This window comes from Tribolium madens, unplaced genomic scaffold, assembly GCF_015345945.1.
Source record: "Tribolium madens isolate multiple individuals breed KSU strain unplaced genomic scaffold, Tmad_KSU_1.1 Scaffold_3;HRSCAF=73;Tcas5.2_LG2, whole genome shotgun sequence".
Lineage (NCBI taxonomy): Eukaryota > Metazoa > Arthropoda > Insecta > Coleoptera > Tenebrionidae > Tribolium > Tribolium madens.
Genome location: NW_025401006.1, coordinates 3,933,459 through 3,954,250, shown reverse-complemented (window position 1 = coordinate 3,954,250; position 20,792 = coordinate 3,933,459). Strand labels below are relative to the sequence as shown.

The following is a 20,792-nucleotide window of genomic DNA, read 5'->3' as shown; positions in this document are numbered from 1 at the left end:
TAGTGGAAATACGACATGGGATAAAATTTTGAATAGAAATCTATTCATTCGTTGCAGACATTTGCACGTCTACGTACTTAAATAAACGAACTGTGCGAATTTATCAATCCATGTTCCAGTTTTACGAGATTTGCCTGTCTTGAACGTGACCGGCAGCGAAGATTTATCACGATGCAGATTATGCAGTTCTTCTCCAGCCGAGCAAATGGCTGTTTTGTCATTTATCACTTTTTTTCCGACTCGAGTGCGAAGATGGCCAATAATAAACTTTTTACTCTAATGGCCTACAATAATAATTCGAGGCTACGAGACACGATTGCTAATCCCGCAATCCGAGATACAAACACATGTTAGCAAAAGCTTTACAGTAAAAGTTTCCTAATTTAAGTTTTAATCTCGATTTATAGCGGGCACCCAGGACAAGGCATAATGGATATTAAATGCTTCGACGCCCCTCGCGATAAATCAACTCGAACAAATTCAGTCGACTCTCATTTTTATTCTACCCCTAACTGCAACGTTTAATTTCTATTTTAAGTGGCTATCTGTGTATATATTTCCATAAATTACTACCCGCCAAATTACAAACCCGAACTTCCACTCTGACATTTCGATTAAATTCTTCCATTCAGATTTCTTCCGATATTCCACGTAAATTAAGACATAAATCAAATTAAATATTTTTTTGTAGGATAGCAGTATTCGCACACAAAACTAATTCTATCGACAATTGCGTTAAATCGATGGCCTATAAGGTAAGGTATCTGGTGAAAAAAAAATGAAACAAACATTTCTCGATGCAAAGCTGTGGTGATTGGTCAGTTTCGATTGATTTTTATAAGTTTGGCATGTAACAGAGGAAGTTCATAAAGTTGTCTCTTTCTACTCCTTTTTCCATTTTTTTTCTAAAGGCATTTATGGAACTGCAACAAACGCATTGTAGCATTGTTTGCCAATATTTTATCAACAAAATTTTTAAATTGCAAAAATTCCTCAAAAAATGAAGCTTTGAAACATTGAAACGTAAATTTGAGTAGAGTAAAAAAAAATCTAAAACGTTACAGAGCACATCTACATGTTAGTGACACATTTGTAATGAGATTAAATTTCTGAGTGGGTGTCCGGTAGGAAAAACTTGTGTTTCTTGCAGAGTTCCAAAGTTGCAAATGTTGCAACTGCGCCGCGAGTAAAGGATAGGATTATTAGTTTAATTAATGCTGATATAATCAAGTTACGTACCTTTCTGTTAGCCATAAAATATAAATGTTCTGAAATCAAGAGGCTCGTACTAATTAAGTATCGTAGTAATTTAATTAACAAGACAAACTTCGGAGCAAGTAAGGAAGCCGCCCGCTTATCTAATGATTTATACGGCACGGTCAGCCGTTAAATACTGCTCTTTAAGCTTCTATTATGTACACGTTGTTGTAAATAATTACTTATAGTTGGTACAAATTGCCCTATAACGAGTTTAGTTTTGAGAGGTATTAAATGCTTGTTTCAATTTAACGTGCCATTTTCCATGTTGGCACTTTCCAAATTGTTTCAGACACTATCTTTAAAACTTTCAAGTGAAAAAAGCTTTTTTCGTTGCAGGAGAAAGGCCGTTTCCGTGTAGTTGGAACAATTGTGGGAAGCGATTCGCCCGTTCGGACGAGCTAGCCAGGCACACCCGGACTCACACCGGAGAAAAAAACTTTGCGTGCCCAGTGTGCAACAAGAAGTTTATGAGGAGTGACCACCTCAGGTAACTTTCCGTTTTTTTCCTAGGTCAAAAAAGCGATCTTTATAACGCCTGGAATATATGTATTTGGATCCCGCCAACCGCCATCATATTATCTCGAGCACCACCGAGCGGCTGAAGGGATGTTTTCCAATTTTATTATAATGAGCTCTCATTTACCGCTAACGGCTGACATTATGATAAGAGATTCAATAAACCAAAAGTGTCACCGTCATAAAAATAACTTTTGTAAATATTCCCCGGTTTGTTTGTCACCTCTAACATTTTGTTTTCTTTGCTTCTCAAACTTTCGACGCGATTTTGTTTGTCTGCTTTCAGTCATTAATCGACCGATTTTAAATAAAAAAATTGTTTTTGTGTGAAACATTTGTAAATTTGTTTCAGCAAACACGCCCGACGGCACCCCAACTTTGATCCGTCAGTGTTGCGACAGCGTAGGGCTCCTAATAGGGCTTTTTCCATCAATTCCAGCGATGGGACTCCTTCCGACGTGCTCTCTGACTCCATGCCCAGCCCATAAGAGGTGTAAAAAGGACAAAGTTTACCATTTTGTGCGTTTTCTAACTTCGTTTCAGCTCAAAATAGTCGATATCTGATGTCTAGATACGCTCTGACGTAGGTTGTGTTTTCTGTTTTTCCATGGTTATGGAATTACTGTTAAGTACGTTACTTAATTCGTGATAATTTACAGTTGTACTTACTCGTTTTTAGAATCTATCGGTGTAAAATAATTTTATTTAAATTGTTTGTTACTAGGAGCACACTGAATTGTAATGTTTATTGTTTTGTAACAGTAGAGTAGACTATACGCTCAATACCCTTCTCAAATTACCATTAATAGTTGTTAATTATTAATATTATTATCTTATTTCAACGCATTGTACCATTAGAAGTAAGAAATATCAAGTATTTTAATGGGAAAGTGCGTTGAATCTACGTGTTAGAAATTATTCCCTGCGGAGAATATTATTGTATATAATCATAGAGTAAGGTTTATTTTTTATTACGAGGAGATAAAAGTACCTAGAAATATTAAACTAAAATTAATTAACAAAATGCTAAAAAAAGACAAACACTTTTTGTAATAATTTCAACAAATAGTTTTCCAATTGAAGCTTCCCGTTGTTTAATTTGCATTTATTGTTTTTAATTTTTTATTAAGCTTAAGTTTATTTAATCGGTACCTGTTCCACTTGACGCATTTCGATTTTATTTCAAGTGTACGTTGCTTTATTTTATTTGAGCAATTAAACTGTAATCTCATTTTATTGAGTGTTTGCTTTTACCCTTTTTTCAGTAAAAATCATATCGACAATCGTAACATCCGTTAGACTTTAGCGTTTCAATAAAGTAGAATTTTGTTTTGACATGTCTGTTCTTCCATGCATTTAGAACTTATCCTCATTAGCAATTCTAAAAAAAAATAGTGATGAACTTAGAATTCTAAAAAACCGATAAAACTTAAAATTGTTATGATAAAAGAAATTTTTTAGAATGAAACAATGTATTATGTACATAGCGAAAAACTGAGTATTTTGTAATTAAGTAAAAAATAGTCCACCTTTTATATAGCATAGACGTGTAAATTGAAATCGACAATATCTGTGGTTACATCATTTAGAAATTACTGTTGCCTTTTATTTCCATTGTGCTTTCAAATTTCCTGAAAATTCTGCAGATGACAGCTTATCTAAATGAGCAAAATGCGTGAAATTATCCATTAACATTTCATCAAGTGTTGAAAACAGTTTGACAACCGACTAATACAATTAAAAAAAGTTTGGTTTACGACAATTGTACTAAAACCGACGATTTTTTTCTGACCAAAACAAGTTTGACTAAATTGCACTCACTCTCTTGACCAATTTAGATATGCACTTGAAGGAATTAGAGTATTTTTATATTAAATCACGCTTGTCTTGTGTACCTAATGTTCAATCACAATTTTTGTATTATAGAGATGTTTGAGTGTGTCCCGTAGGATAAAATCTGTAAATATTGTACATACAAAATACAAAATGATATTTATCAATGTTTGTGTTATCAAATGAGGTTAATAAACCCACAGATATGTGAACATACATAATGCCAATAAAATGATTAAAACTGATTGTTTACCACTTTATTGTAAATTTTTACAAACACCCAAAACCAGAGTTGAAAATAAATTCAAGTCACTCATCCAGAACTTCAGATATAGGTTTCGTAAATCTAGAATATCGCTTAAAGGGATTCTTCAGGTCAGCAGACGTCGTAAGGCCGGGGAAAGATGCGTTCCCTCTTTGAAACTTCTCTATTTGGAAATTCCAATACGACATCGCTGGAGAAGTGTATAACGGGTATTTCTCATACAACTGAAAATTACGTCCCAATAATAATTAAATAACTCGCCACCGTTCGAATTTATCTATCGTGTCATAATTTATACGGCTAATAAAATCCTGAAACCGTTTTTATGTTACGCAATTAGAGCTGTAACTTTCGGCCGACTATAACGATAACGGAAATCCAATCAAAACACTGCCTACAAACTTACGAACCCTTTTATCGGTTCTTTTCACTCCGGAGTCGGTCTCATTGTACGAAATAATGCGAAACTAATTGATATAAACGACCACTAAGGTCCGGAGGACACAAAATATGTACGTATCAATCACCAAATTTTCTTTAATTACGATTTATACACAACCGAGATAATTAAACAAAGCTCAAGCCAAACTTCAAAGTAAAATTAGTTTCGACGTCGTAAACAACACCTGAGATTCTTTATGAGAAAGAAACTTTTGGAAAGTTTATTGCTATCATTGCTCGAGAAACTTTCCGGCTGGAGCTCTGTAATTTCATGTCCTGTCAAGCTCGTCCACTTAAGAATTCAACGAAACATTGGGTTGAAGAAAAATCGATATAAATGTACCTGTTTCTTCGTATCTTCCTCATTTTCTGGCTTCTTCACCTCAACGTTACTGTTGTAATTGCCGTCGTATTCTGTGCAGTATTTTTCGATCGGTGGTGGCTCGTTGCGTTCGCGAATTATTTCCTCAGCTGCTTCGTCGTACAACTTCTTCATGATTCTCGCCCTTCTTTCACCTACAACCCCACTTTTTTTATTTCCTTTTTTCCCGCAATTAAATTAATTATAAACAGAATTTCTGCTCGATATCTCCGGAAATTGGTGGAGTTTCAGTAGGCGGATCACATGGGAGAAAGGCTTTAGAAAGTGTTTGTAAACCAGTGGCTTTACGCCTACCCTACTACTTTAATTATAAGTCAGGGTTAATCATCATGTTCACAAGGAACTGAACTATTGGAATCCATTGACCTGACAATAGTCGATCTGTGCGTCTACAGGCCGGAAGTTTAATCACAATGAAACACTGCAAACTGAAAAGTTCCAGTGGTTTATTATTTACGTATATGGAGAGTAGTTTTTCAGTTTCAAGATGATTTATTTCGCACTTGCAAGACATTAGTGCAAACAACTTTGAGTATGAAACTCGCTCTATGGTATTAATCTTATACTTTCGGTAATACATCAAAGCTCGAAACATCAGCAGGTTACACGAAAACATACACAGTCACGCCTATTCTTCAAAATTATAAATTTACTTGAGAATCAAACGCAATGATGTATCTTTTTTTATTCTTTACGAAAACTAGGACACAATGGTTATTTGTTCGCTGCTGTAAATCAATTTTAGCAACACTGGCGTTAAAACAGGTGTCAATTTTCAATAAAATTGTTGGCGTTTGGGGCACATACCTACATATTGTCTCTCTTCTTGAAAAGGGTATGGATATGTCGCTTTTATTGTAGATTTTAAACGTTCATCTGATTTTTTCCGGGATCCGTCTCTTATGAGCCATTTTCTGCTATCTCCTCTGTAAGTTTCTTGCCAACACTTCTCAGACACAACGCTATCATCATCCTTTATATTAGTATTCTCATTACATCCGTATTCTGTCACATCCATTTCTTTTTTAATGAACAAAAATGTTAAATAATTTTGCCCACAATCTGACACTTGTTATTTCCGACGGGTTTCTAGTTTTCTATTAAAAAGGAAAACTTCCAGTTGCCAGGAAAAGTTTAATCAATAACAATGAAACAAAATTTTAACTCCGTTAAGTAACATTTATTGATTTTTGGGGCTATGAACTGAAGGTCTTGCTTTAATCAATCAACAAGACATTCATGATACAAGACTACTTCAGACTGCAAAGTCTGAAAATTTGCCGTGACCTGATGCCCTGCAATCATACGCTTCACAGAACCTTTTACAGAGGTATGCACGTGTTTTGTCTGCAGCTTGCCTTTCTTGGAACACATAATGTTTATGCTCCATTGGTTGAAAGTCCCAAGAAAAAAAAAACCCAGAGAAATTTTATAAATTACAAATACAAAAAAATGCAACGGATTGTCCTCAATATGGCGCGAAATTTCATACGTGACAAGTTGTACCAACAGTGACAGATCTTATAACCTCACTTTTTCTCACTAACAACTTAACCTATAACAAACGTGTTTTTGCACTTATTTTTTATATAAATTTGTATTGTTTAGGTTATTCAAAATGAATAAACCATGGAAAAAATATCTCTTGTGGTTTGCACAAGAACATATTGAATTTCGCTTTGAAGTTTGTATTCACATTTCATTCAATGTTTTACTTAAAATGTTTTTTAGGAAATTGATTCATTACTTTCCATGTTTAATATTAAAATGAGATATTCAAACGAACCAAATAATACGGTAAAATAATCTTGACATACGACGAATTAAAATTTAATTAATTTTCTAGGCGCCTTATTGGATAGTTGAATTTGAGTCAGAAAATGACTTAAAACGTTTAGTTAGCAGATCGGTCTCCATTAGATCATGTATGGAATTGTGGGCACATGCAAAAGACATTCAGAGTTTGCACTGCCAGTTACAGAATTTTCCAAAAAAAATAATGGAGCCCTATTTTCAACCACATTTGTCTTTCAAAATTGAAGTGGAAACCTTTTGTCGCCACTTCACCCAAAAGGAAAAAATTAATAAACTTGAAGTACTGTTATATTACTGATAGCAATAGTAATTTTTTGTTCAGAGTTTTAGTTATCTGCCCGTTCAAGGCCCTGTTAAATTAAAAGATCCAGATGTTTGTTTACATTACATTGAGTATTACGGGACAAGGGCTAATGACCCACCTGAATACCCCTACGACGTTTTTTTTGGTAGATGGGTCAGTTTCAATTATTTGTAAAGTAAAAAGGTTTCACATTTTAATTTTCAGATAGCTAATGGTTTAAGACAATTAATTAGAAAATTGTCACTGAAAACTCGTAAATTTATTGGAAATACTAGTATGGATCCACAGTTGTCCTTATTGATGGCTAATCAAGCCCAAGTCAAGGATGGGGACATAGTGTTAGACCCCTTTGTAGGCTCTGGGTCTCTCCTTGTAGCAGCTGCAGAATTCGGCGGGTTTGTCATTGGGGGCGACATTGATTATTTAATGTTACATGCAAGGACTAGGCCATCACGAATTAAACAAAAGGTTTTCTAATTTATTTTTTCACAATAAAAAACGTCAAGTTATTTTAGGAAAGAGCAGCTGATGAAAGCATTAAAGCAAATATGGAACAGTATAATTTACAACACAAATATTTAGATGTGCTCATAAACGATTTTGCTTCATCTTTTTGGAGAGATGATGTTGAGTTTGATTCAATAATAACCGATCGTAAGTTACTGCTAATGAATCTTTCAATTTAAAGACTTTTATAGCCCCCTATGGGATCCGAGAAGCAACAGAAAGAGTGGGCACAAGTAAAGAAAACTTCACTGTGAGCGAAAAACACTTGCCCACACACATTCCAGCTAAAATTGAATATGGAATTTCTAGCATTTACAACGACTTGTTGAAATTTTCTGCAAAACATTTGAGGTTAGGTGGGAGGCTTGTTTGTTGGTTTCCTGTCTTCAGGTAAACTTTCCACAATTTATAATTCATACTATTAATAAATATTTCTTAGAGAAGACTATACTCAAGAAGGACTTCCGTCACATCCGTGTTTAAAACTGGTTGCCAATAGCGAACAAATTTTAACTAAAATTACGTCCCGAAGACTTTTAACGTTTGAAAAAGTACGCAATATTAACCCGAAAGACGCCAATTCAGATCAAAATAAAATTGTCGACTTTAGAGAAAAATATTATGTCGCTCGTGAGGAAAGTAGGAAAGAAAGACGAATGCGGGAAGCGATGATACGGAAAGAAAACTGGATTAAATCACAAAACAAAAATAATCCAATTTGAAATTTTATAATAGATCATTTTTTAAAATTACGTTTGTTTTTTACCTTCCCTTTGGCAAAAGCTTGGCCGCCGATGGGTCGCTGATCACGATTTTGTAAATTACGTGTGCCTTTTTTGACATTCCTTTTAATTTTCTTTGTTCCAGAATTATCTGTTTTTTCATTTGCTTTCCTCTTTCTGAAGGCATGAACCGGCCTTGAGGATTTTCTTTGAGATTGCGTGAACAAATCTAAAACAAACAATTAAAATAAATTCAAGTGGTGATGAGCCATTTACCTTTATCAGGTTCTTCCCCGACTTCTTCTTTGTAGTATTCAGCATCATTATCATCTTCAACAGTAGCACCCCCTTCATTCGACTCTTTCTTTTTCATGCCTTCTAATGACTTTTCTTTCAATTCTTTTTTCATATCTTCCTTCTTTTCTTTATTTTTCTCTTGTATCATTTTCCTCTTTTCTTTCAATTTTCTTTTAGCTTCACGTTTCTTTTGTATTTCTAATTTCTCTTGTTCAGTTTTTTCAATTAAGTCGTGGTATAAAACTTCGCCATCAAGTAGGCCATCTTCAATTTTAATTAATTGTAAAGTTAGTCTTGGCCCTAACTCTGTTAATTTAATTGATGATTTCCCAGATTCAATATTTCCTCTTGAAATCAGCTTCTGTGATAAAGTTACGTGATTACTAGGATCATCCTCAAATTCACTTTCTGACAACATGCCGGATCTACAAGTATTTTTTATTAAAAACTGATAAATCAAAAAAATAATTTTACTTTGTTAGAAATTCGGAAATATCTCCACATTTACTAAGATTGGGCACTTTGCCTTGAACCACCTTTTTCACACCTTTTGAAATTCCGACAGGAATGACTTTGATTGTGTAATGTCTAAAGTCAATTAGTTTTGTGGTAGGATTATAATTTAACAATACACAACGTCTCACATTGTTTAAATCAACCTAAAATGAATTAATTACCGAAAGTATAAAATATAGAAAAAACGAACGTTTGTTAGATTTATTGTAGGAAACATATTTTGAAACATTGAAGCCATCAGTTTCAGATGCATTCCTTCACTCGTGAAACTATTCAAAACAATCAAAGGCGAATGTTTAAACGCAGCCTCAACCACTGCTTGTTTTTTAAGCGATGAAACAACATCTCTGGCTAGAGAAAAATTATGAATTTTGAATGTCATTGTGGGCCCTCGCGGCAATCGACATATTTTCAAATACATTCCAATTTCCGTTCGCGAAAAAATCATTAAATGTGAAACATGCAACAAACCGGCAACGGCAACAAAATCCTTGACCGTGTTTTTCTTACGCTCCTAAAAAAAACATATCGTAAGAACCCTATATTCAATAGAAGCCCCTAAACCTACCTTAAGAGAAGTAGCAGTGAAGGGTTCCATAACTTTACGAAAATCTTTCGTAAGTTCTAACAAATGGCCACCCGGGAGTCCCTTATGAATGACAAACGAATGGGGGGCCTGCACCACTTCCGCCGCTTCTGTATTCACATTCGTGTTATTTTTCACACAACGGCCCCTTCTACGTTTGCCCATTTTCGCAAAAAAATGACACTTTTTTGCGGTTATGTTGTCACGTTGTTACCAAAACATCAGTGCAACCAACAGTTCAAAGCTTAGAAAACTACAACTACTATCAGGCGGACTATTCAAATGCTTATAACTCAGTATGTTTAATGCTACAAATTATACTAATTTATGAAAGTAATTGATTAATTAAACTGAGTGAGAAACGAATTGATCATAGTCGTTTTGCTCATAAAAATTTTATTTGATATCTGTAATACTGTAGAAAATAATTATAATTCTATTTATTATACTTAAAACTTAAATAATACATAGATTAAATGTTAATTACAACACAATTATAATAATAACAATAACAATATAAACTTAATTCAACAATAGTTTGCAATAATAATTACGTAAAAAAAATACGGGTGTTCCGTTTTTATTGTTACAAATTTAAACAGGTGATAGAATATCCGATGTTAACACAAAAGTTTCATATGAACAAGTATCGAAAAATGCCACGCAAGGAAGAGATGCGTCTTTTAATGGGGGTTTCCCACTATTGCAGAATAGATAAAATTTAATAAAGTTGGTAAAGCTGATAAGTGATAACGTTTAAACACCTGAACGAATTCAAAAATCGCAATTGTCGATATTTTTAATCACGGGTCTCTTAAACGGTAAAACGAATTTAATTTTTAATCTGTATCATCTTCTGCAAGACAAGTTGTAAACCGATTTTATTCAAAAACGGTAAGTTGTATTGAAAAAACCTCTTTTTTGTGAAAAATTATGGAATTTAGAATTTTGTAGTTGAAAGTGGCAAGAGCCAACAGCCAAAATAGTTAGGGTACTTTTTACCCTAAACCTCCTCAGTTTAGGACGCCCTTGAGTAAAAATTTTGACATTTTAGTTTTGAATTCGTTTGATTGTATAAAGGTTATCAGTTGTACCAAAATTTTGCATTTTTATCTACAATGTTTTCTGAAATATTGGAAAAAATCCAGATGCACCTCTTTTAGGGAGTGTAGCTCTCTTATATAATATTTTTCGATACATGTTTATAGAAAACTTTTATCTTAAAATTGAATTTTTAATCACCTGTTTAAATTTGTAACAATAAAAACGGAACACCCCGTATAAAAAAATTTAATAATTTGTGTTTTTAGGTAGCAGTTGAGTTTGCGGCTTTATTCTGCATCGTCGATGATTCGTTCTGTGATGATTTTTGTGACGTTGTAGATATTGAAGACGTCGTTGAAAAAGTTGTCGAAGACTTTGTTGTAGATGAAGTTGATGCTTGTGTTGTACTTGTAGGTAAAGTTGTAGCACACTTCTCTTCCTCAATTGTTTCACACATCCATTCACACCAAGTTTCCGTAAACACATCTCCTTCTTCCGACGATGGACACTCTTGACACAAATCATACTGCATTGAAATTTTAGTAGCAGTTATCTCTCGAATGCATCTTTTAAATCATCGCGTCCATCAAGCAACAAAAAAATGACTTACCCAACCGAAAATAGGATCAGCGCTGGAACAGGCCACCATAGCGGCGACCACCAGCAAAGAAGGGATCATCATCCTTACAGATTTTGCCGCGTCTATAAAGCTGTCTCCAAACCAATACTTGCTTTATATATAAAAGTCAACATGAAAAGACTTTATTATTCACATGCATACAATCCGAAATTGATTGCCAGTTGCCATCGCACGTATTACTTTGTCTTGCTAAAATTTTAATGCAAATCGTGAGCAATTTGCAGTTAGTTTTTTCGCCCAAGTAATTAAGAGTAGCATTTCGCATAAAAAAAGGCGAAACAAATAAATGACGCGGTCGAGTAAGACTTAAAGGAGTTTGTTTATTTTCGCGCAAGTACCGTAAGGGGAACACTATTACGCTATGACTCATTTTGCAGTTTCTGAATCGAAAAGTGCGCAATTTTGTCACAAAATCAAAGGCGTTTGCACCACTTAACTAACTTAACAAATGACAACATCTTGTGTTTTATAAACAAATCACAACGATGCAAAATGTGGGGCTAAAAATTAAAATACCTTCTAGACATTCATATATTTGAATAAAATCTGTATTCTGGATGGAGAAGCTAGTTGAAAAAGGTCTTCGTGTGAAACCTACATAATTAAAAGTAGCTTTCGGTGTGGCTAAAAAAAGGTATCAGAAATTCCTGCCTTTTTAATGTAAATCTAGAACCTGTCGTGCGCAAGTGGCCGGGTTGCGGCACTCTAGTTGTTCCCGTTAATATAGGTGATGAAAGTGGGTAAAGTTATCGCATAACAAGTCGGGATGCATTCATGAAGCAGGTCGGCTGTGTGGCTAGATCAGCAGCTAAGTTGTCAAGAGCGTGCCACCGCCAGTACGACTCTGCCTCGTCATATGAGCCGCAGTACTCGCGATGGCTCTGTTCACGGTACTCCTAGTACTAGTGCTAGTACGCGAACCGCGGGGTTTTTTCGACGCCGTCGACGCTCTCAAGACGCGGTACGAACACGACGCTCTCGCCGCCACGCGCTGTAAAACGAGCTGTTGGCACCAACCCAACAAAAACTCGGTAAGTACTGAAAAATCAGGAAGGGATTAACTACTGTTATAATTTAAATGAAGATTAATGTGGACACAGTTCTTACTAATCCTGCGATATAAATGGAAGTCTTAGATGAACACCAGTTATATACCAATTAATAGCAGTACCTACACACAGGTAGGTATACATCTTTACTTTATAAATGGAAGAACAAGTTTTCAGTTCCGCATAAACTGATACTCTTCTCGACTCGGTTTTTTTTTTTTCAAAAAATATTTTTTATGTGAAGAAATCGCATTTTTGGCACTTGATAAAAACGGGGTCACCCAAATAATCACACTTAATTAACATTATTGACAAACTGCAGGCACTATCACGAATATCTTATCTCAATAAAATTAATTAATTTATTATTCTTTGAATAATTTTAAAAACAATTACATTTAAAATAAGTGCATATGTATGTTCGGTCAAGCCGTCTTTGAAATAGTCTGTGTAAACAAATAGTGCATTAATTTAACTGCAAGTCTTAAATCTGATATTACAAAAAATCAGTTCGTACATATATGCGCTGCACTGAAGGCCATCAACCCAATAAAATAGCTAATATACAGCTGACATATAGGTATGTAGTTGTATTGTTAAAATGAAGATCATTGGCCACATACATTGTCAAAGTTGGCAACTCTTTTAGTATTTTCCCGTATATTTTTTTCAGTGTGTCAAATCGTGTCTAGCTGCACCTTTCAATAAACCCGGTCGTTGTCCACAAAACGGCAAAATCTTATCACCTTTCGACGCCGTTTGCTTAACGACTTGCACTCAAGATAATCAATGTCCAAATTTGAAAAAATGCTGCCGGCACAGTTGCGGAGTCACTTGTCAACATCCCGAAGAACTGTTATCAGCAGTGGGTGAGATATTATTCATAAATGTAGGTTACTAGTTTTAATAACTTTAATCGTTTAGTTTAAATTTCGTGCAGGTAATTCGGTTGCATTCTTTGTATGATAATCAAAACGTCCCAAACCGTTCAATTTTTGTGATAGCTTAATCATAATAATTTGGAAGAATAACCATAAAATTTAATTACCTGATCAATTTACCTCCGCTACTGCCATCTGTAACTGATTGATTTTCAGCAAGTTAATAAAACTGGTTTAGATATCAAAATAATGGCCTAGTTTTTGCCACACAACTCCTGAGATGAATTCCAATAGGACCACCAAGAAACACGAGAAATTTACAGTTGAAGTTGAATCACAGAATTAAGTGTAAATATGATAATGTCACTAATCGTTCTCGTTTTTTGAGAAACACCGCGCTCTCTAATTATCATAATTACACCTTGTTAGTATTGAATTCGGAAACAAAAAGAAATACCAATTTTATTTAATTGTTAGTCGGGTAATTAAATGAACGCAAACGAACCAATTTTACATGTTATTTCTAATTATACACGAACTTTACTATAACAATAACCATTCTTATTTCTTAAAATTTGTAATCGCATTTTTTTTTATTATTGAAATAAATTTGGTGGAGGAGCCGGGCAATTTCAGTCACTTTATCCTCATTTTCCACAAACAGGCATTCCTCCTATCCCCCAAGACATAAAACTGACCGAAGGCTTAAGAAAACGCACGGTTCATATCGAATGGAACCCAGGACTGCAATATGGGGAAAATTCCGAAGTCGTCCTCTACTTACTCGAAGAGCGTCACCACACCGGACGCAACTTTATCGAAGAACATTTAAGTGAATGGTCGCAATGTGGTCAAACTAACAAAACTAGTCACATTTTACGAAATGTTGTCAAGCCCGGTCGTTGGTACCAATTCCGGGTGGCCGCAGTGAACGAAAATGGTACTAAAGGCTTCTCCGATAATTCACCCACTTTCAGTGTTTCCGCAAGTACGTTTGGTGCTTGAAATTAGAAATAATTGTAATTGTAGATTTTTAGGACCTAGAGCCCCCAGAGCTCCTCAAAATATGACAGTTAGCTCATTGTGGAGTGACTCAAACGGGACTTTGATCGGAGAATTGTGTTGGGCGCCTCCACTCTCAGATTTGCCAATTCAAAAATATAAAGTTTTTTGGAGTCGAAGACTGCATGGTGACAAAGCTCTGAATTCGGTTCTTGTAAATCAGAGAGTGGTACCAAAGGTAAGAAAAAAATTGAAACGTCAAGATGCATTTCTTATTTGATTAAAAAATACAGTTAATCAGTTTATTTAAACAGAACATTCACACGCGACTGTTACTGTAATTATTTCGGAGAGCCAAGTTCCTTTTAAAGTGTCTGGAAGGGTCATTGAGGGTTTTATTACTTCGGGGTTTTGAGGGTCTTTCTGTTTCAAAACTCGAACCTTGTAGTGGCGTTCGTTGCAGCGGTAGGGGCCCCCACAAAGTTCCGATTTGCATACACCTGTGTGTAAATATCTAGCAAAATTGCCATTTTAAAAAAGCTGAGTTTTTTATTTAATTTGATACACACCTTGGATAATATTGGTGTCCTAAATCAAGCAGGCGAAATTCGATACCACATGAACAAGGCATCGGCCGTGAAGAATGGTAATAAGGTGACAGTCTTGTTGTCTTTTTACCCATAACGACCTAAAAATTCCGGTTAAACCGAACCAAATCTGAGCGTATAACCCACTGATTGGTAAGCCGTGTCTTCGTTATCTTTCACCTTTCTCTTAATCAAGACGTCGAAGTTGTTTTGGCAAATCTCGTTATCACACTTATCGTCGTCTACTTTATCATAATCTAAAAAATTGTAATTTTTGTCTTTCCAAATTTCCATCGGATGCGTACATTTAATAAACGTAAAAGTTAGTAAAATTGCAATTATTTTTTTTTTCTGAAAACAATTTTTATTATTATTGGAGGATAAAACTAAATCAACACCAAACCATATTTAACACTGTACGAAGTCACTTTGCCACTATCGGAGAGTTATGAAGTGATTTGTATTTAGTTTCATCTTATATATCTTTCGTAACAATACATCCATTAATTCCTGTGGGTGACGATATTAGGTTGCGTTTTCTTTTAGAATCACAACAAAAAACGAAGGCTTTGTTTTTGGGAAGATGTCTAAATATCAGAATTGTTTATACAAAGTTTTAACGTCTTAAAAAAATTATTAGCACTTTGATTGTACCTAATATCCGAGATAAGAAAATCGTTTTGTTATTTCTGCATGTTTACATTTAAAGCACGAATTACGTTTCAGGAACAAACAAGGTTTTTATTGCAAAACCTCCAACCTAACTCTTTGTATTTTCTTCAAATTCAGGCGTTAGCTCAATATGGTAAAAGCCGCCTAAAGGGAGAAAAATCAGGACTTGTTTTAAACACAACAAACTACATGAATGGTTTAAATTCAAGTCCAAATAAAACCAAACACGATTAAAATATTTTTTTCTAGTTACTCATAGTTTAGTCTCGACTAAATCACCGATTAGAAATAAAATCCAAGACTTACAGGTGTTAAAAATCTATTGGTCTCAGAATAGTTTAAAAGCGAAAATAATTTGGAAACCTGGGAAAGACTCTTCAAAATATGCCGTGTCTTTATGGGCTTGGCCTTGTCACAAAAATTCAAAATCTCGGAATCATTTTAAATTAGCAGTGACAACAAAAGTAGGATTTTTTATAGTCCTCTTCCTTAATCATAAAAATTATTTTTAGATGTCTCATTATGTTTTAACTAATCTCGAATTTGAGTATCGATATAGAGTTAGTGTTAGAAGTATATCTGAAGAAGGAATAAAGTCAGTGGAGGATACTTCAATAACGTTTCTTGTTCCTTCTTGTAGCGAATTTAAAAAAACCAATCAAAAGGCGAAATGTACAAATTAAAAGTGTAATATAATATTTATAACTTTGTTTAGCAACCGAATAAATGTTTTATAAAAATTTGGTGTTTTATTTAAACAAAAGCATTGTCAGTAAGGTTGTTTGTGTATCACTACTTATTATGTTGTTAGATTCTTTAGTAAATAAAATGTTTTATTTCATTTTTTATGTGACAAAAAGTTTTGCTATAAAAACAAAACACAAGTGTTTTTTTTATTGTAATTCTTTTTTTCAAAACATAACTCTTAAAGATTTTCAAAAATCAATAAAACATTACCAAAAAGTGTAATTCAAATTTGGCGCTTGATTTGGTGAAAAACGAAAGTTTCTATGCAGGGGTGCGTAGACATGATATAGTGGTGGTGGTGAAATATTTTGCTTAAAATTTTAATAATGGCTTCTCTGCAACAAATAAAACACAATTTAATAAAAAATTAAGAGAAAACAGTGATAATGTGTGAGAAAGTTGGTTTTAAATTTCTCTTTTTAAAAATGTGTGTACTTTAAATTTGTTTACTTTGTGGTACTTATTATAATCGATACAGGATTCGGAGGTAATTAAAAATTAATTAATATTAGTAAACAAAGATATTTATTAACACTTACGATAAAAGTGAGATTTTAATTAGAATTTTTCTTTAGGTGACGCTATCCTAACCTAACTTTAGTTTGTAAACATAAAAAATGAGACATCTTGAACAAGAAGTTTCAAGCTCGGATCAGAGTAAATCCGAATATTTGGATGACTTTCTCGAGATTAAGGAAGAAATTCCAAAATTAGTTTTAGAGGAATGTGAAAATTTTATGAAGAATGATTTTACAAGTGATGAGGAAAGTGGTAGTAATTTAAATTTAGATTTGAACAATGATAGTGAGAGTGATGAGGATGACACAACACCTAAAAAACGACGAAATCGGCGAAAATCATTGGTACCACAAAAAGCAGTACAATTGGAAGTTAGCCAAAATGGTTCAATGTTTAGTGGTTCTGAATCATCTCAGGATTTAATAGAAAAGACACCAAATCTTTGTCCTTCAGAAACTAACATTGATAAATTTTTTCTAACAAATAATTTAAATGCCTTAGAAATGCCAGATAATGATGATTTATTAAACATAAATGAGGAAGACATTTTCAAAGATTTGCAAGAGGAAGCTGGTAATTTAATTCACTCTAGATGTAAGGTTCTTCTATAGGATTTATTTCAGATGGCGAGAAATTAGATGATGAGATTTTGGATAATGTAAAGGAGGAATGGAGGGCTCATTGGGGAGTCAAATGTAATATGTGTGAACAAGTTTTTCCTTATAAAACTGAATTTGATAAACATTACCAAGACAATTATGGATTAGTTCCAGTTTATACCTGCACTTTTTGCAATAAGACTGCTGAAAAATATTCCACTTTTAGATCACATTGTTACAGGCATATAACAGAAGGCCGTTACAAGTAATTATAAGATTTTCTACAAAAAATGTTTTGTTAATTCGTTTTTTTAAGGTGTCAGGAATGTCCTAAAGGTTTTAGTTTACAAAGCATGTTACACGTTCATGTCTTAGCCAAACACACAAAAGCTAAACCTTTTATGTGTGATGAATGTGGTAAGAGCTTTGTGACTAAACCAGGACTAAAAATTCATCTCAGAAAACACAAGACTGAACTTAAGGAGGATTACCCTTGTGTGGAGTGTGGTAAAATGTAGGTGTCTTTTTACACAGGAAATAGAAATTTGAGCTGATGCAATAATACGTTGAGTTTTTTTATTTAATTATAGATTTGTTTTTACGCAATCAGCAACTTTACTTTAGAAATTGAAACATCGTTATTTGATCGCGCTGATTATTTTTAGATTAGAGTTAACAAACTTTGAAGCAATTTTTTGCGGCTTATGTATTCGCTGTTTTACGGAGTTTCAATATTTTTTTGTTGTGTGTCTTAGATTACACACACGAGGTGGTTTGACCTCTCACATGAACGTCCACCGGCTAGGCCGCCGGTTCATGTGTGACGTTTGCGGTAAAACTTTCACCCAAAAAGTAAACATGCAACAACACGTCAAACAACACACAGGCGACAAGCCCCACGGTTGTGATAAATGTGGCAAGACGTAAGCTTTTTGACCACATTTCGAGCTTCAATTCATGGTTTTGCAGTTTTGCAGAAAAGTCACACTTGGCCCGCCATTACAGTTTTCATAGCGATCAACGGCCGTTTAAGTGTGAAGTGTGCCAAAAAATGTACAAGACTGAACGTTGTTTAAAAGTCCATAGTTTAGTTCATGCCGCAGCGAGACCTTTCGTTTGTAGCTATTGCAGTAAAGGGTTTTTGAGTAGTACTAAATTGAAGGTGGTATATAAAATACGATGATTTTCGAATAATTTATTTGGTTTTTGTAGCAACATTTTAACATTCATACAGGTGAGCGGCCTTACAAATGTAAATATTGCGAACGTACATTTACGAATTATCCAAATTGGTTGAAACACACACGAAGACGTCATAAAGTGGATCACAAGACTGGTGAAAATTTGGGACCTAAAGTACCTAAGGAAGAAACATCACAATCGACTGTGATCGAAACTGCTGATACGTCAGATCAGTTAGTAGCGGATATTTCGCTTAGTAAAACAGAAGAGCTTCTCCTTCAACAGGGACTTTTGAATTTTCCACTTACAGATGATAAGTTTGTCATTCCGCAACAAATCGATTTTTTAGCTGGTAATTATTTTTTTGTTACGTGAAAAAAAAATTACATTTTTTTTTACAGGTACTAGTAATAACTCAGTGGGGGTTATCGTTCCTTACTTCCAAACATCACTACCAAATCATCAAACATTAATTCAAGGCACTAATAACGTAATGACGATGCAATTCAGTGATTTGGTTCATTCTCAATATTTACAACAACCGCTGATTTAATTTCCGCAAAAACAATGAAGCGCAGGATGGTTTTATTTTAGCACTCTTTACTATTTTTTATTGGCAGCTTTTTAATATTTTTTCACATTATACAGGGTTATTAACTTATTATGTAACCTAAAAATCAATTTATCTTAAAATTTATGCAATTTTTATTTTGGTTTTCGGTCAATTTATATATATTTAGTTGTGGACCATCCTTGTCACTATGCATTAATAACTCTATATGTAAAAAGTATTTTTTGTTACATTTTATTGTGAGTATACGCAAAATTTACAAATTTTTACAATATTTAAAATAAAATACTTTTAGTGATTTAGGGTGTTCAGAATCATTCACTGCGTATTGTTTTAAAACACCCTGTATTTGCATTATGTGTCAACATTCCACATAGTTATCAATTTGCAACAATGTGTATGGTTCTAGACTTAAATTATAGTATTAAACTGAGTATTCTTAAATAAGTATTCGTTATATTTTGTATTTTTATACTTGAGAACGTGTCGTAAATGCTGTAAGACTTAAATTTATTTTAAATGTTTTTAATTGTATGTAACTGTATTCACCTAAAACAGGCAATAAAATGTGATACAAAATTGCAAATGTGAAAGCGGAAGCACTTAACCTGTCACTTTCCTTGAAGAAATAAATCCTGGTTTTACCTTAAATCAGACTGAAATATATTCGACGGTCATTATCATCCTGTAGCTCTCTGTAATTAGTTGTTCGAGATTTATTTAAATGTTCCCATTTTTTTTGCAACTCCTCCAACTGAAATTGATTTAATTTTAGTGATAAGAAGGATAAAAATTATTTGAGTCTGCGAGATATGATTCGGTGTTGAGAAAATCGTCCAAATCACAGTTTCATCAAAACAAGGCGTTGTTAGGGACCCGTTATACCGATAAAACTTGCCAATTTTGTCGCTTAAAAAATGTCGCGGTATAATTGGTTGCAGTAATTTGACTTGATGATCAATTTTCATTCGTATCACTGGAATCGTTTCGATTAAATTTTCAAACGCATCGTTTGAATTCTCCGTTATCTGAAGCCATATTTTAATTAAATAGCCAAACATATTTCACCTACGTACATTGAAAAATGTGCTGAAAATAGCAACACCGTCTTTATAATTTAATGCATTCTTGAAATTTTCATATTTCTTAGCATAATGAATTAACTGTCCTTCGAGAGGGTACCTAACATTCTTTTATATCGCGTTTTCTTGTTAAGATTTGTTTACCTTTGATTATCGATTAAATGTTCCGAGTCCCAGTGAAAATCTAGAGCCGTTAGGACGTACTCTTTGTACAGTCCGGCTCCAGAAACTGTTGGTAATTTCGAATCCAGAAAGTTAATATTTACTGAAAAACTCGTCACCAAAAAATTAATTCTGGTCGAAATACCTACTTCCGTGTTCCGTGTATGTTATTGCAGCATTGTAAATTTGATTATAACCGCAAAAATGGAAAGTTGTGAAATGTTGTGGTATCATATCTTCGGTGATGTTAATCGGGGATTGCATTATTAGTACTGAAAAGAGTTGTTGGCGGAAAAGTTTTTCTAATGAATTTCAAATAAAGGGAACCTGATTTTGTAATATATGTATGGATTTACCTTGAAATTTGTTTGTTTTTTGGTTGAAAATACGAATAATTTTGATGTACGAAAATTTGGATGTGGGTGATGATCGAATGATGACACCAATTGCCAAATTTGCTTGGCAATGTGATTGTTGGGGGTAAATGAATCAATGTTTTGAATGTTTAAATGTTAGTTTATTTGCACAGCTTTATTTCATTAAGTATATGTACATAATTATTTAAGATTTAATATTTCAACAATTATAACACTTATAATAAGTACTTGACA

At 33.8% G+C, this 20,792-nt stretch overlaps 8 protein-coding genes across 14 annotated transcripts in view; 4 read left to right on the top strand and 4 right to left on the bottom strand.

The window, feature by feature from the left end:
- The window catches only part of LOC123007526 (Krueppel-like factor 13), a 36,141-nt gene extending 32,287 nt beyond the window's left edge, over nucleotides 1-3,854 (top strand). Inside the window, exons 2-3 of the mRNA XM_044402879.1 lie at nucleotides 1,597-1,747; nucleotides 2,129-3,854. Coding sequence (XP_044258814.1) covers nucleotides 1,597-1,747; nucleotides 2,129-2,264 — 287 coding nt within the window. The 3' untranslated portion in view covers nucleotides 2,265-3,854. The remainder of the gene's footprint in view (nucleotides 1-1,596; nucleotides 1,748-2,128) is intronic.
- On the bottom strand, nucleotides 3,852-9,657 carry LOC123007524 (protein Peter pan). The gene is made up of 6 exons (XM_044402875.1): nucleotides 9,427-9,657; nucleotides 9,049-9,372; nucleotides 8,817-9,001; nucleotides 8,322-8,767; nucleotides 8,090-8,274; nucleotides 3,852-4,098 (listed from the first exon to the last, which is right to left on the bottom strand). Exons 1-6 carry the CDS (start codon nucleotides 9,607-9,609, stop codon nucleotides 3,919-3,921), a joined length of 1,503 nt encoding a protein of 500 aa, XP_044258810.1. The 5' UTR covers nucleotides 9,610-9,657; the 3' UTR covers nucleotides 3,852-3,918.
- Nucleotides 6,221-8,072, top strand: LOC123007525 (tRNA (guanine(10)-N2)-methyltransferase homolog). 2 transcript variants are annotated; one of them, XM_044402877.1, is made up of 8 exons: nucleotides 6,221-6,381; nucleotides 6,429-6,494; nucleotides 6,544-6,792; nucleotides 6,835-6,969; nucleotides 7,021-7,284; nucleotides 7,332-7,470; nucleotides 7,515-7,713; nucleotides 7,768-7,961. In XM_044402877.1, the coding sequence occupies exons 1-8, from the start codon at nucleotides 6,316-6,318 to the stop codon at nucleotides 7,820-7,822; spliced, it is 1,173 nt and encodes a 390-aa protein (XP_044258812.1). In that variant the 5' UTR covers nucleotides 6,221-6,315; the 3' UTR covers nucleotides 7,823-7,961. The 2 variants fall into 2 exon arrangements, with proteins under 2 accessions (XP_044258812.1, XP_044258811.1); XM_044402876.1 differs by having other exon boundaries at nucleotides 6,222-6,381; nucleotides 7,763-8,072.
- An 814-nt stretch (nucleotides 9,658-10,471) lies between the features above and the next one.
- On the bottom strand, nucleotides 10,472-11,180 carry LOC123007830 (cell wall protein DAN1-like). The gene is made up of 2 exons (XM_044403297.1): nucleotides 11,099-11,180; nucleotides 10,472-11,014 (listed from the first exon to the last, which is right to left on the bottom strand). Exons 1-2 carry the CDS (start codon nucleotides 11,168-11,170, stop codon nucleotides 10,751-10,753), a joined length of 336 nt encoding a protein of 111 aa, XP_044259232.1. The 5' UTR covers nucleotides 11,171-11,180; the 3' UTR covers nucleotides 10,472-10,750.
- Nucleotides 11,181-11,861: 681 nt separating this feature from the next.
- On the top strand, nucleotides 11,862-16,046 carry LOC123007214 (anosmin-1). 2 transcript variants are annotated; one of them, XM_044402370.1, is made up of 8 exons: nucleotides 12,040-12,159; nucleotides 12,213-12,309; nucleotides 12,851-13,046; nucleotides 13,723-14,046; nucleotides 14,096-14,298; nucleotides 15,374-15,515; nucleotides 15,569-15,783; nucleotides 15,832-16,046. In XM_044402370.1, exons 2-8 carry the CDS (start codon nucleotides 12,265-12,267, stop codon nucleotides 16,000-16,002), a joined length of 1,296 nt encoding a protein of 431 aa, XP_044258305.1. In that variant the 5' UTR covers nucleotides 12,040-12,159; nucleotides 12,213-12,264; the 3' UTR covers nucleotides 16,003-16,046. The 2 variants fall into 2 exon arrangements, with proteins under 2 accessions (XP_044258303.1, XP_044258305.1); XM_044402368.1 differs by lacking the exon at nucleotides 12,213-12,309 and having other exon boundaries at nucleotides 11,862-12,159.
- On the bottom strand, nucleotides 14,367-15,384 carry LOC123007215 (prothoracicotropic hormone-like). Its single transcript, XM_044402371.1, has 4 exons — nucleotides 15,051-15,384; nucleotides 14,795-14,998; nucleotides 14,630-14,748; nucleotides 14,367-14,574 (listed from the first exon to the last, which is right to left on the bottom strand). The coding sequence occupies exons 1-4, from the start codon at nucleotides 15,051-15,053 to the stop codon at nucleotides 14,367-14,369; spliced, it is 534 nt and encodes a 177-aa protein (XP_044258306.1). The 5' UTR covers nucleotides 15,054-15,384.
- Nucleotides 16,047-16,320: 274 nt separating the features above from the next.
- Nucleotides 16,321-19,517, top strand: LOC123007100 (zinc finger protein 845-like). The gene is made up of 8 exons (XM_044402144.1): nucleotides 16,321-16,553; nucleotides 16,642-17,158; nucleotides 17,209-17,449; nucleotides 17,501-17,698; nucleotides 17,940-18,107; nucleotides 18,154-18,346; nucleotides 18,397-18,718; nucleotides 18,768-19,517. Exons 2-8 carry the CDS (start codon nucleotides 16,684-16,686, stop codon nucleotides 18,917-18,919), a joined length of 1,749 nt encoding a protein of 582 aa, XP_044258079.1. The 5' UTR covers nucleotides 16,321-16,553; nucleotides 16,642-16,683; the 3' UTR covers nucleotides 18,920-19,517.
- Nucleotides 18,704-20,643, bottom strand: LOC123007101 (carbonic anhydrase 14-like). 5 transcript variants are annotated; one of them, XM_044402150.1, is made up of 7 exons: nucleotides 20,538-20,643; nucleotides 20,331-20,453; nucleotides 20,164-20,284; nucleotides 20,014-20,119; nucleotides 19,735-19,965; nucleotides 19,546-19,685; nucleotides 18,704-19,432 (listed from the first exon to the last, which is right to left on the bottom strand). In XM_044402150.1, the coding sequence occupies exons 2-6, from the start codon at nucleotides 20,443-20,445 to the stop codon at nucleotides 19,584-19,586; spliced, it is 675 nt and encodes a 224-aa protein (XP_044258085.1). In that variant the 5' UTR covers nucleotides 20,446-20,453; nucleotides 20,538-20,643; the 3' UTR covers nucleotides 18,704-19,432; nucleotides 19,546-19,583. The 5 variants fall into 5 exon arrangements, with proteins under 5 accessions (XP_044258085.1, XP_044258084.1, XP_044258083.1 ...); XM_044402149.1 differs by having other exon boundaries at nucleotides 18,705-19,432; nucleotides 19,546-19,691; nucleotides 20,509-20,640; XM_044402148.1 differs by having other exon boundaries at nucleotides 18,709-19,440; nucleotides 19,546-19,691.
- Between the last annotated feature and the right edge of the window lie 149 nt (nucleotides 20,644-20,792).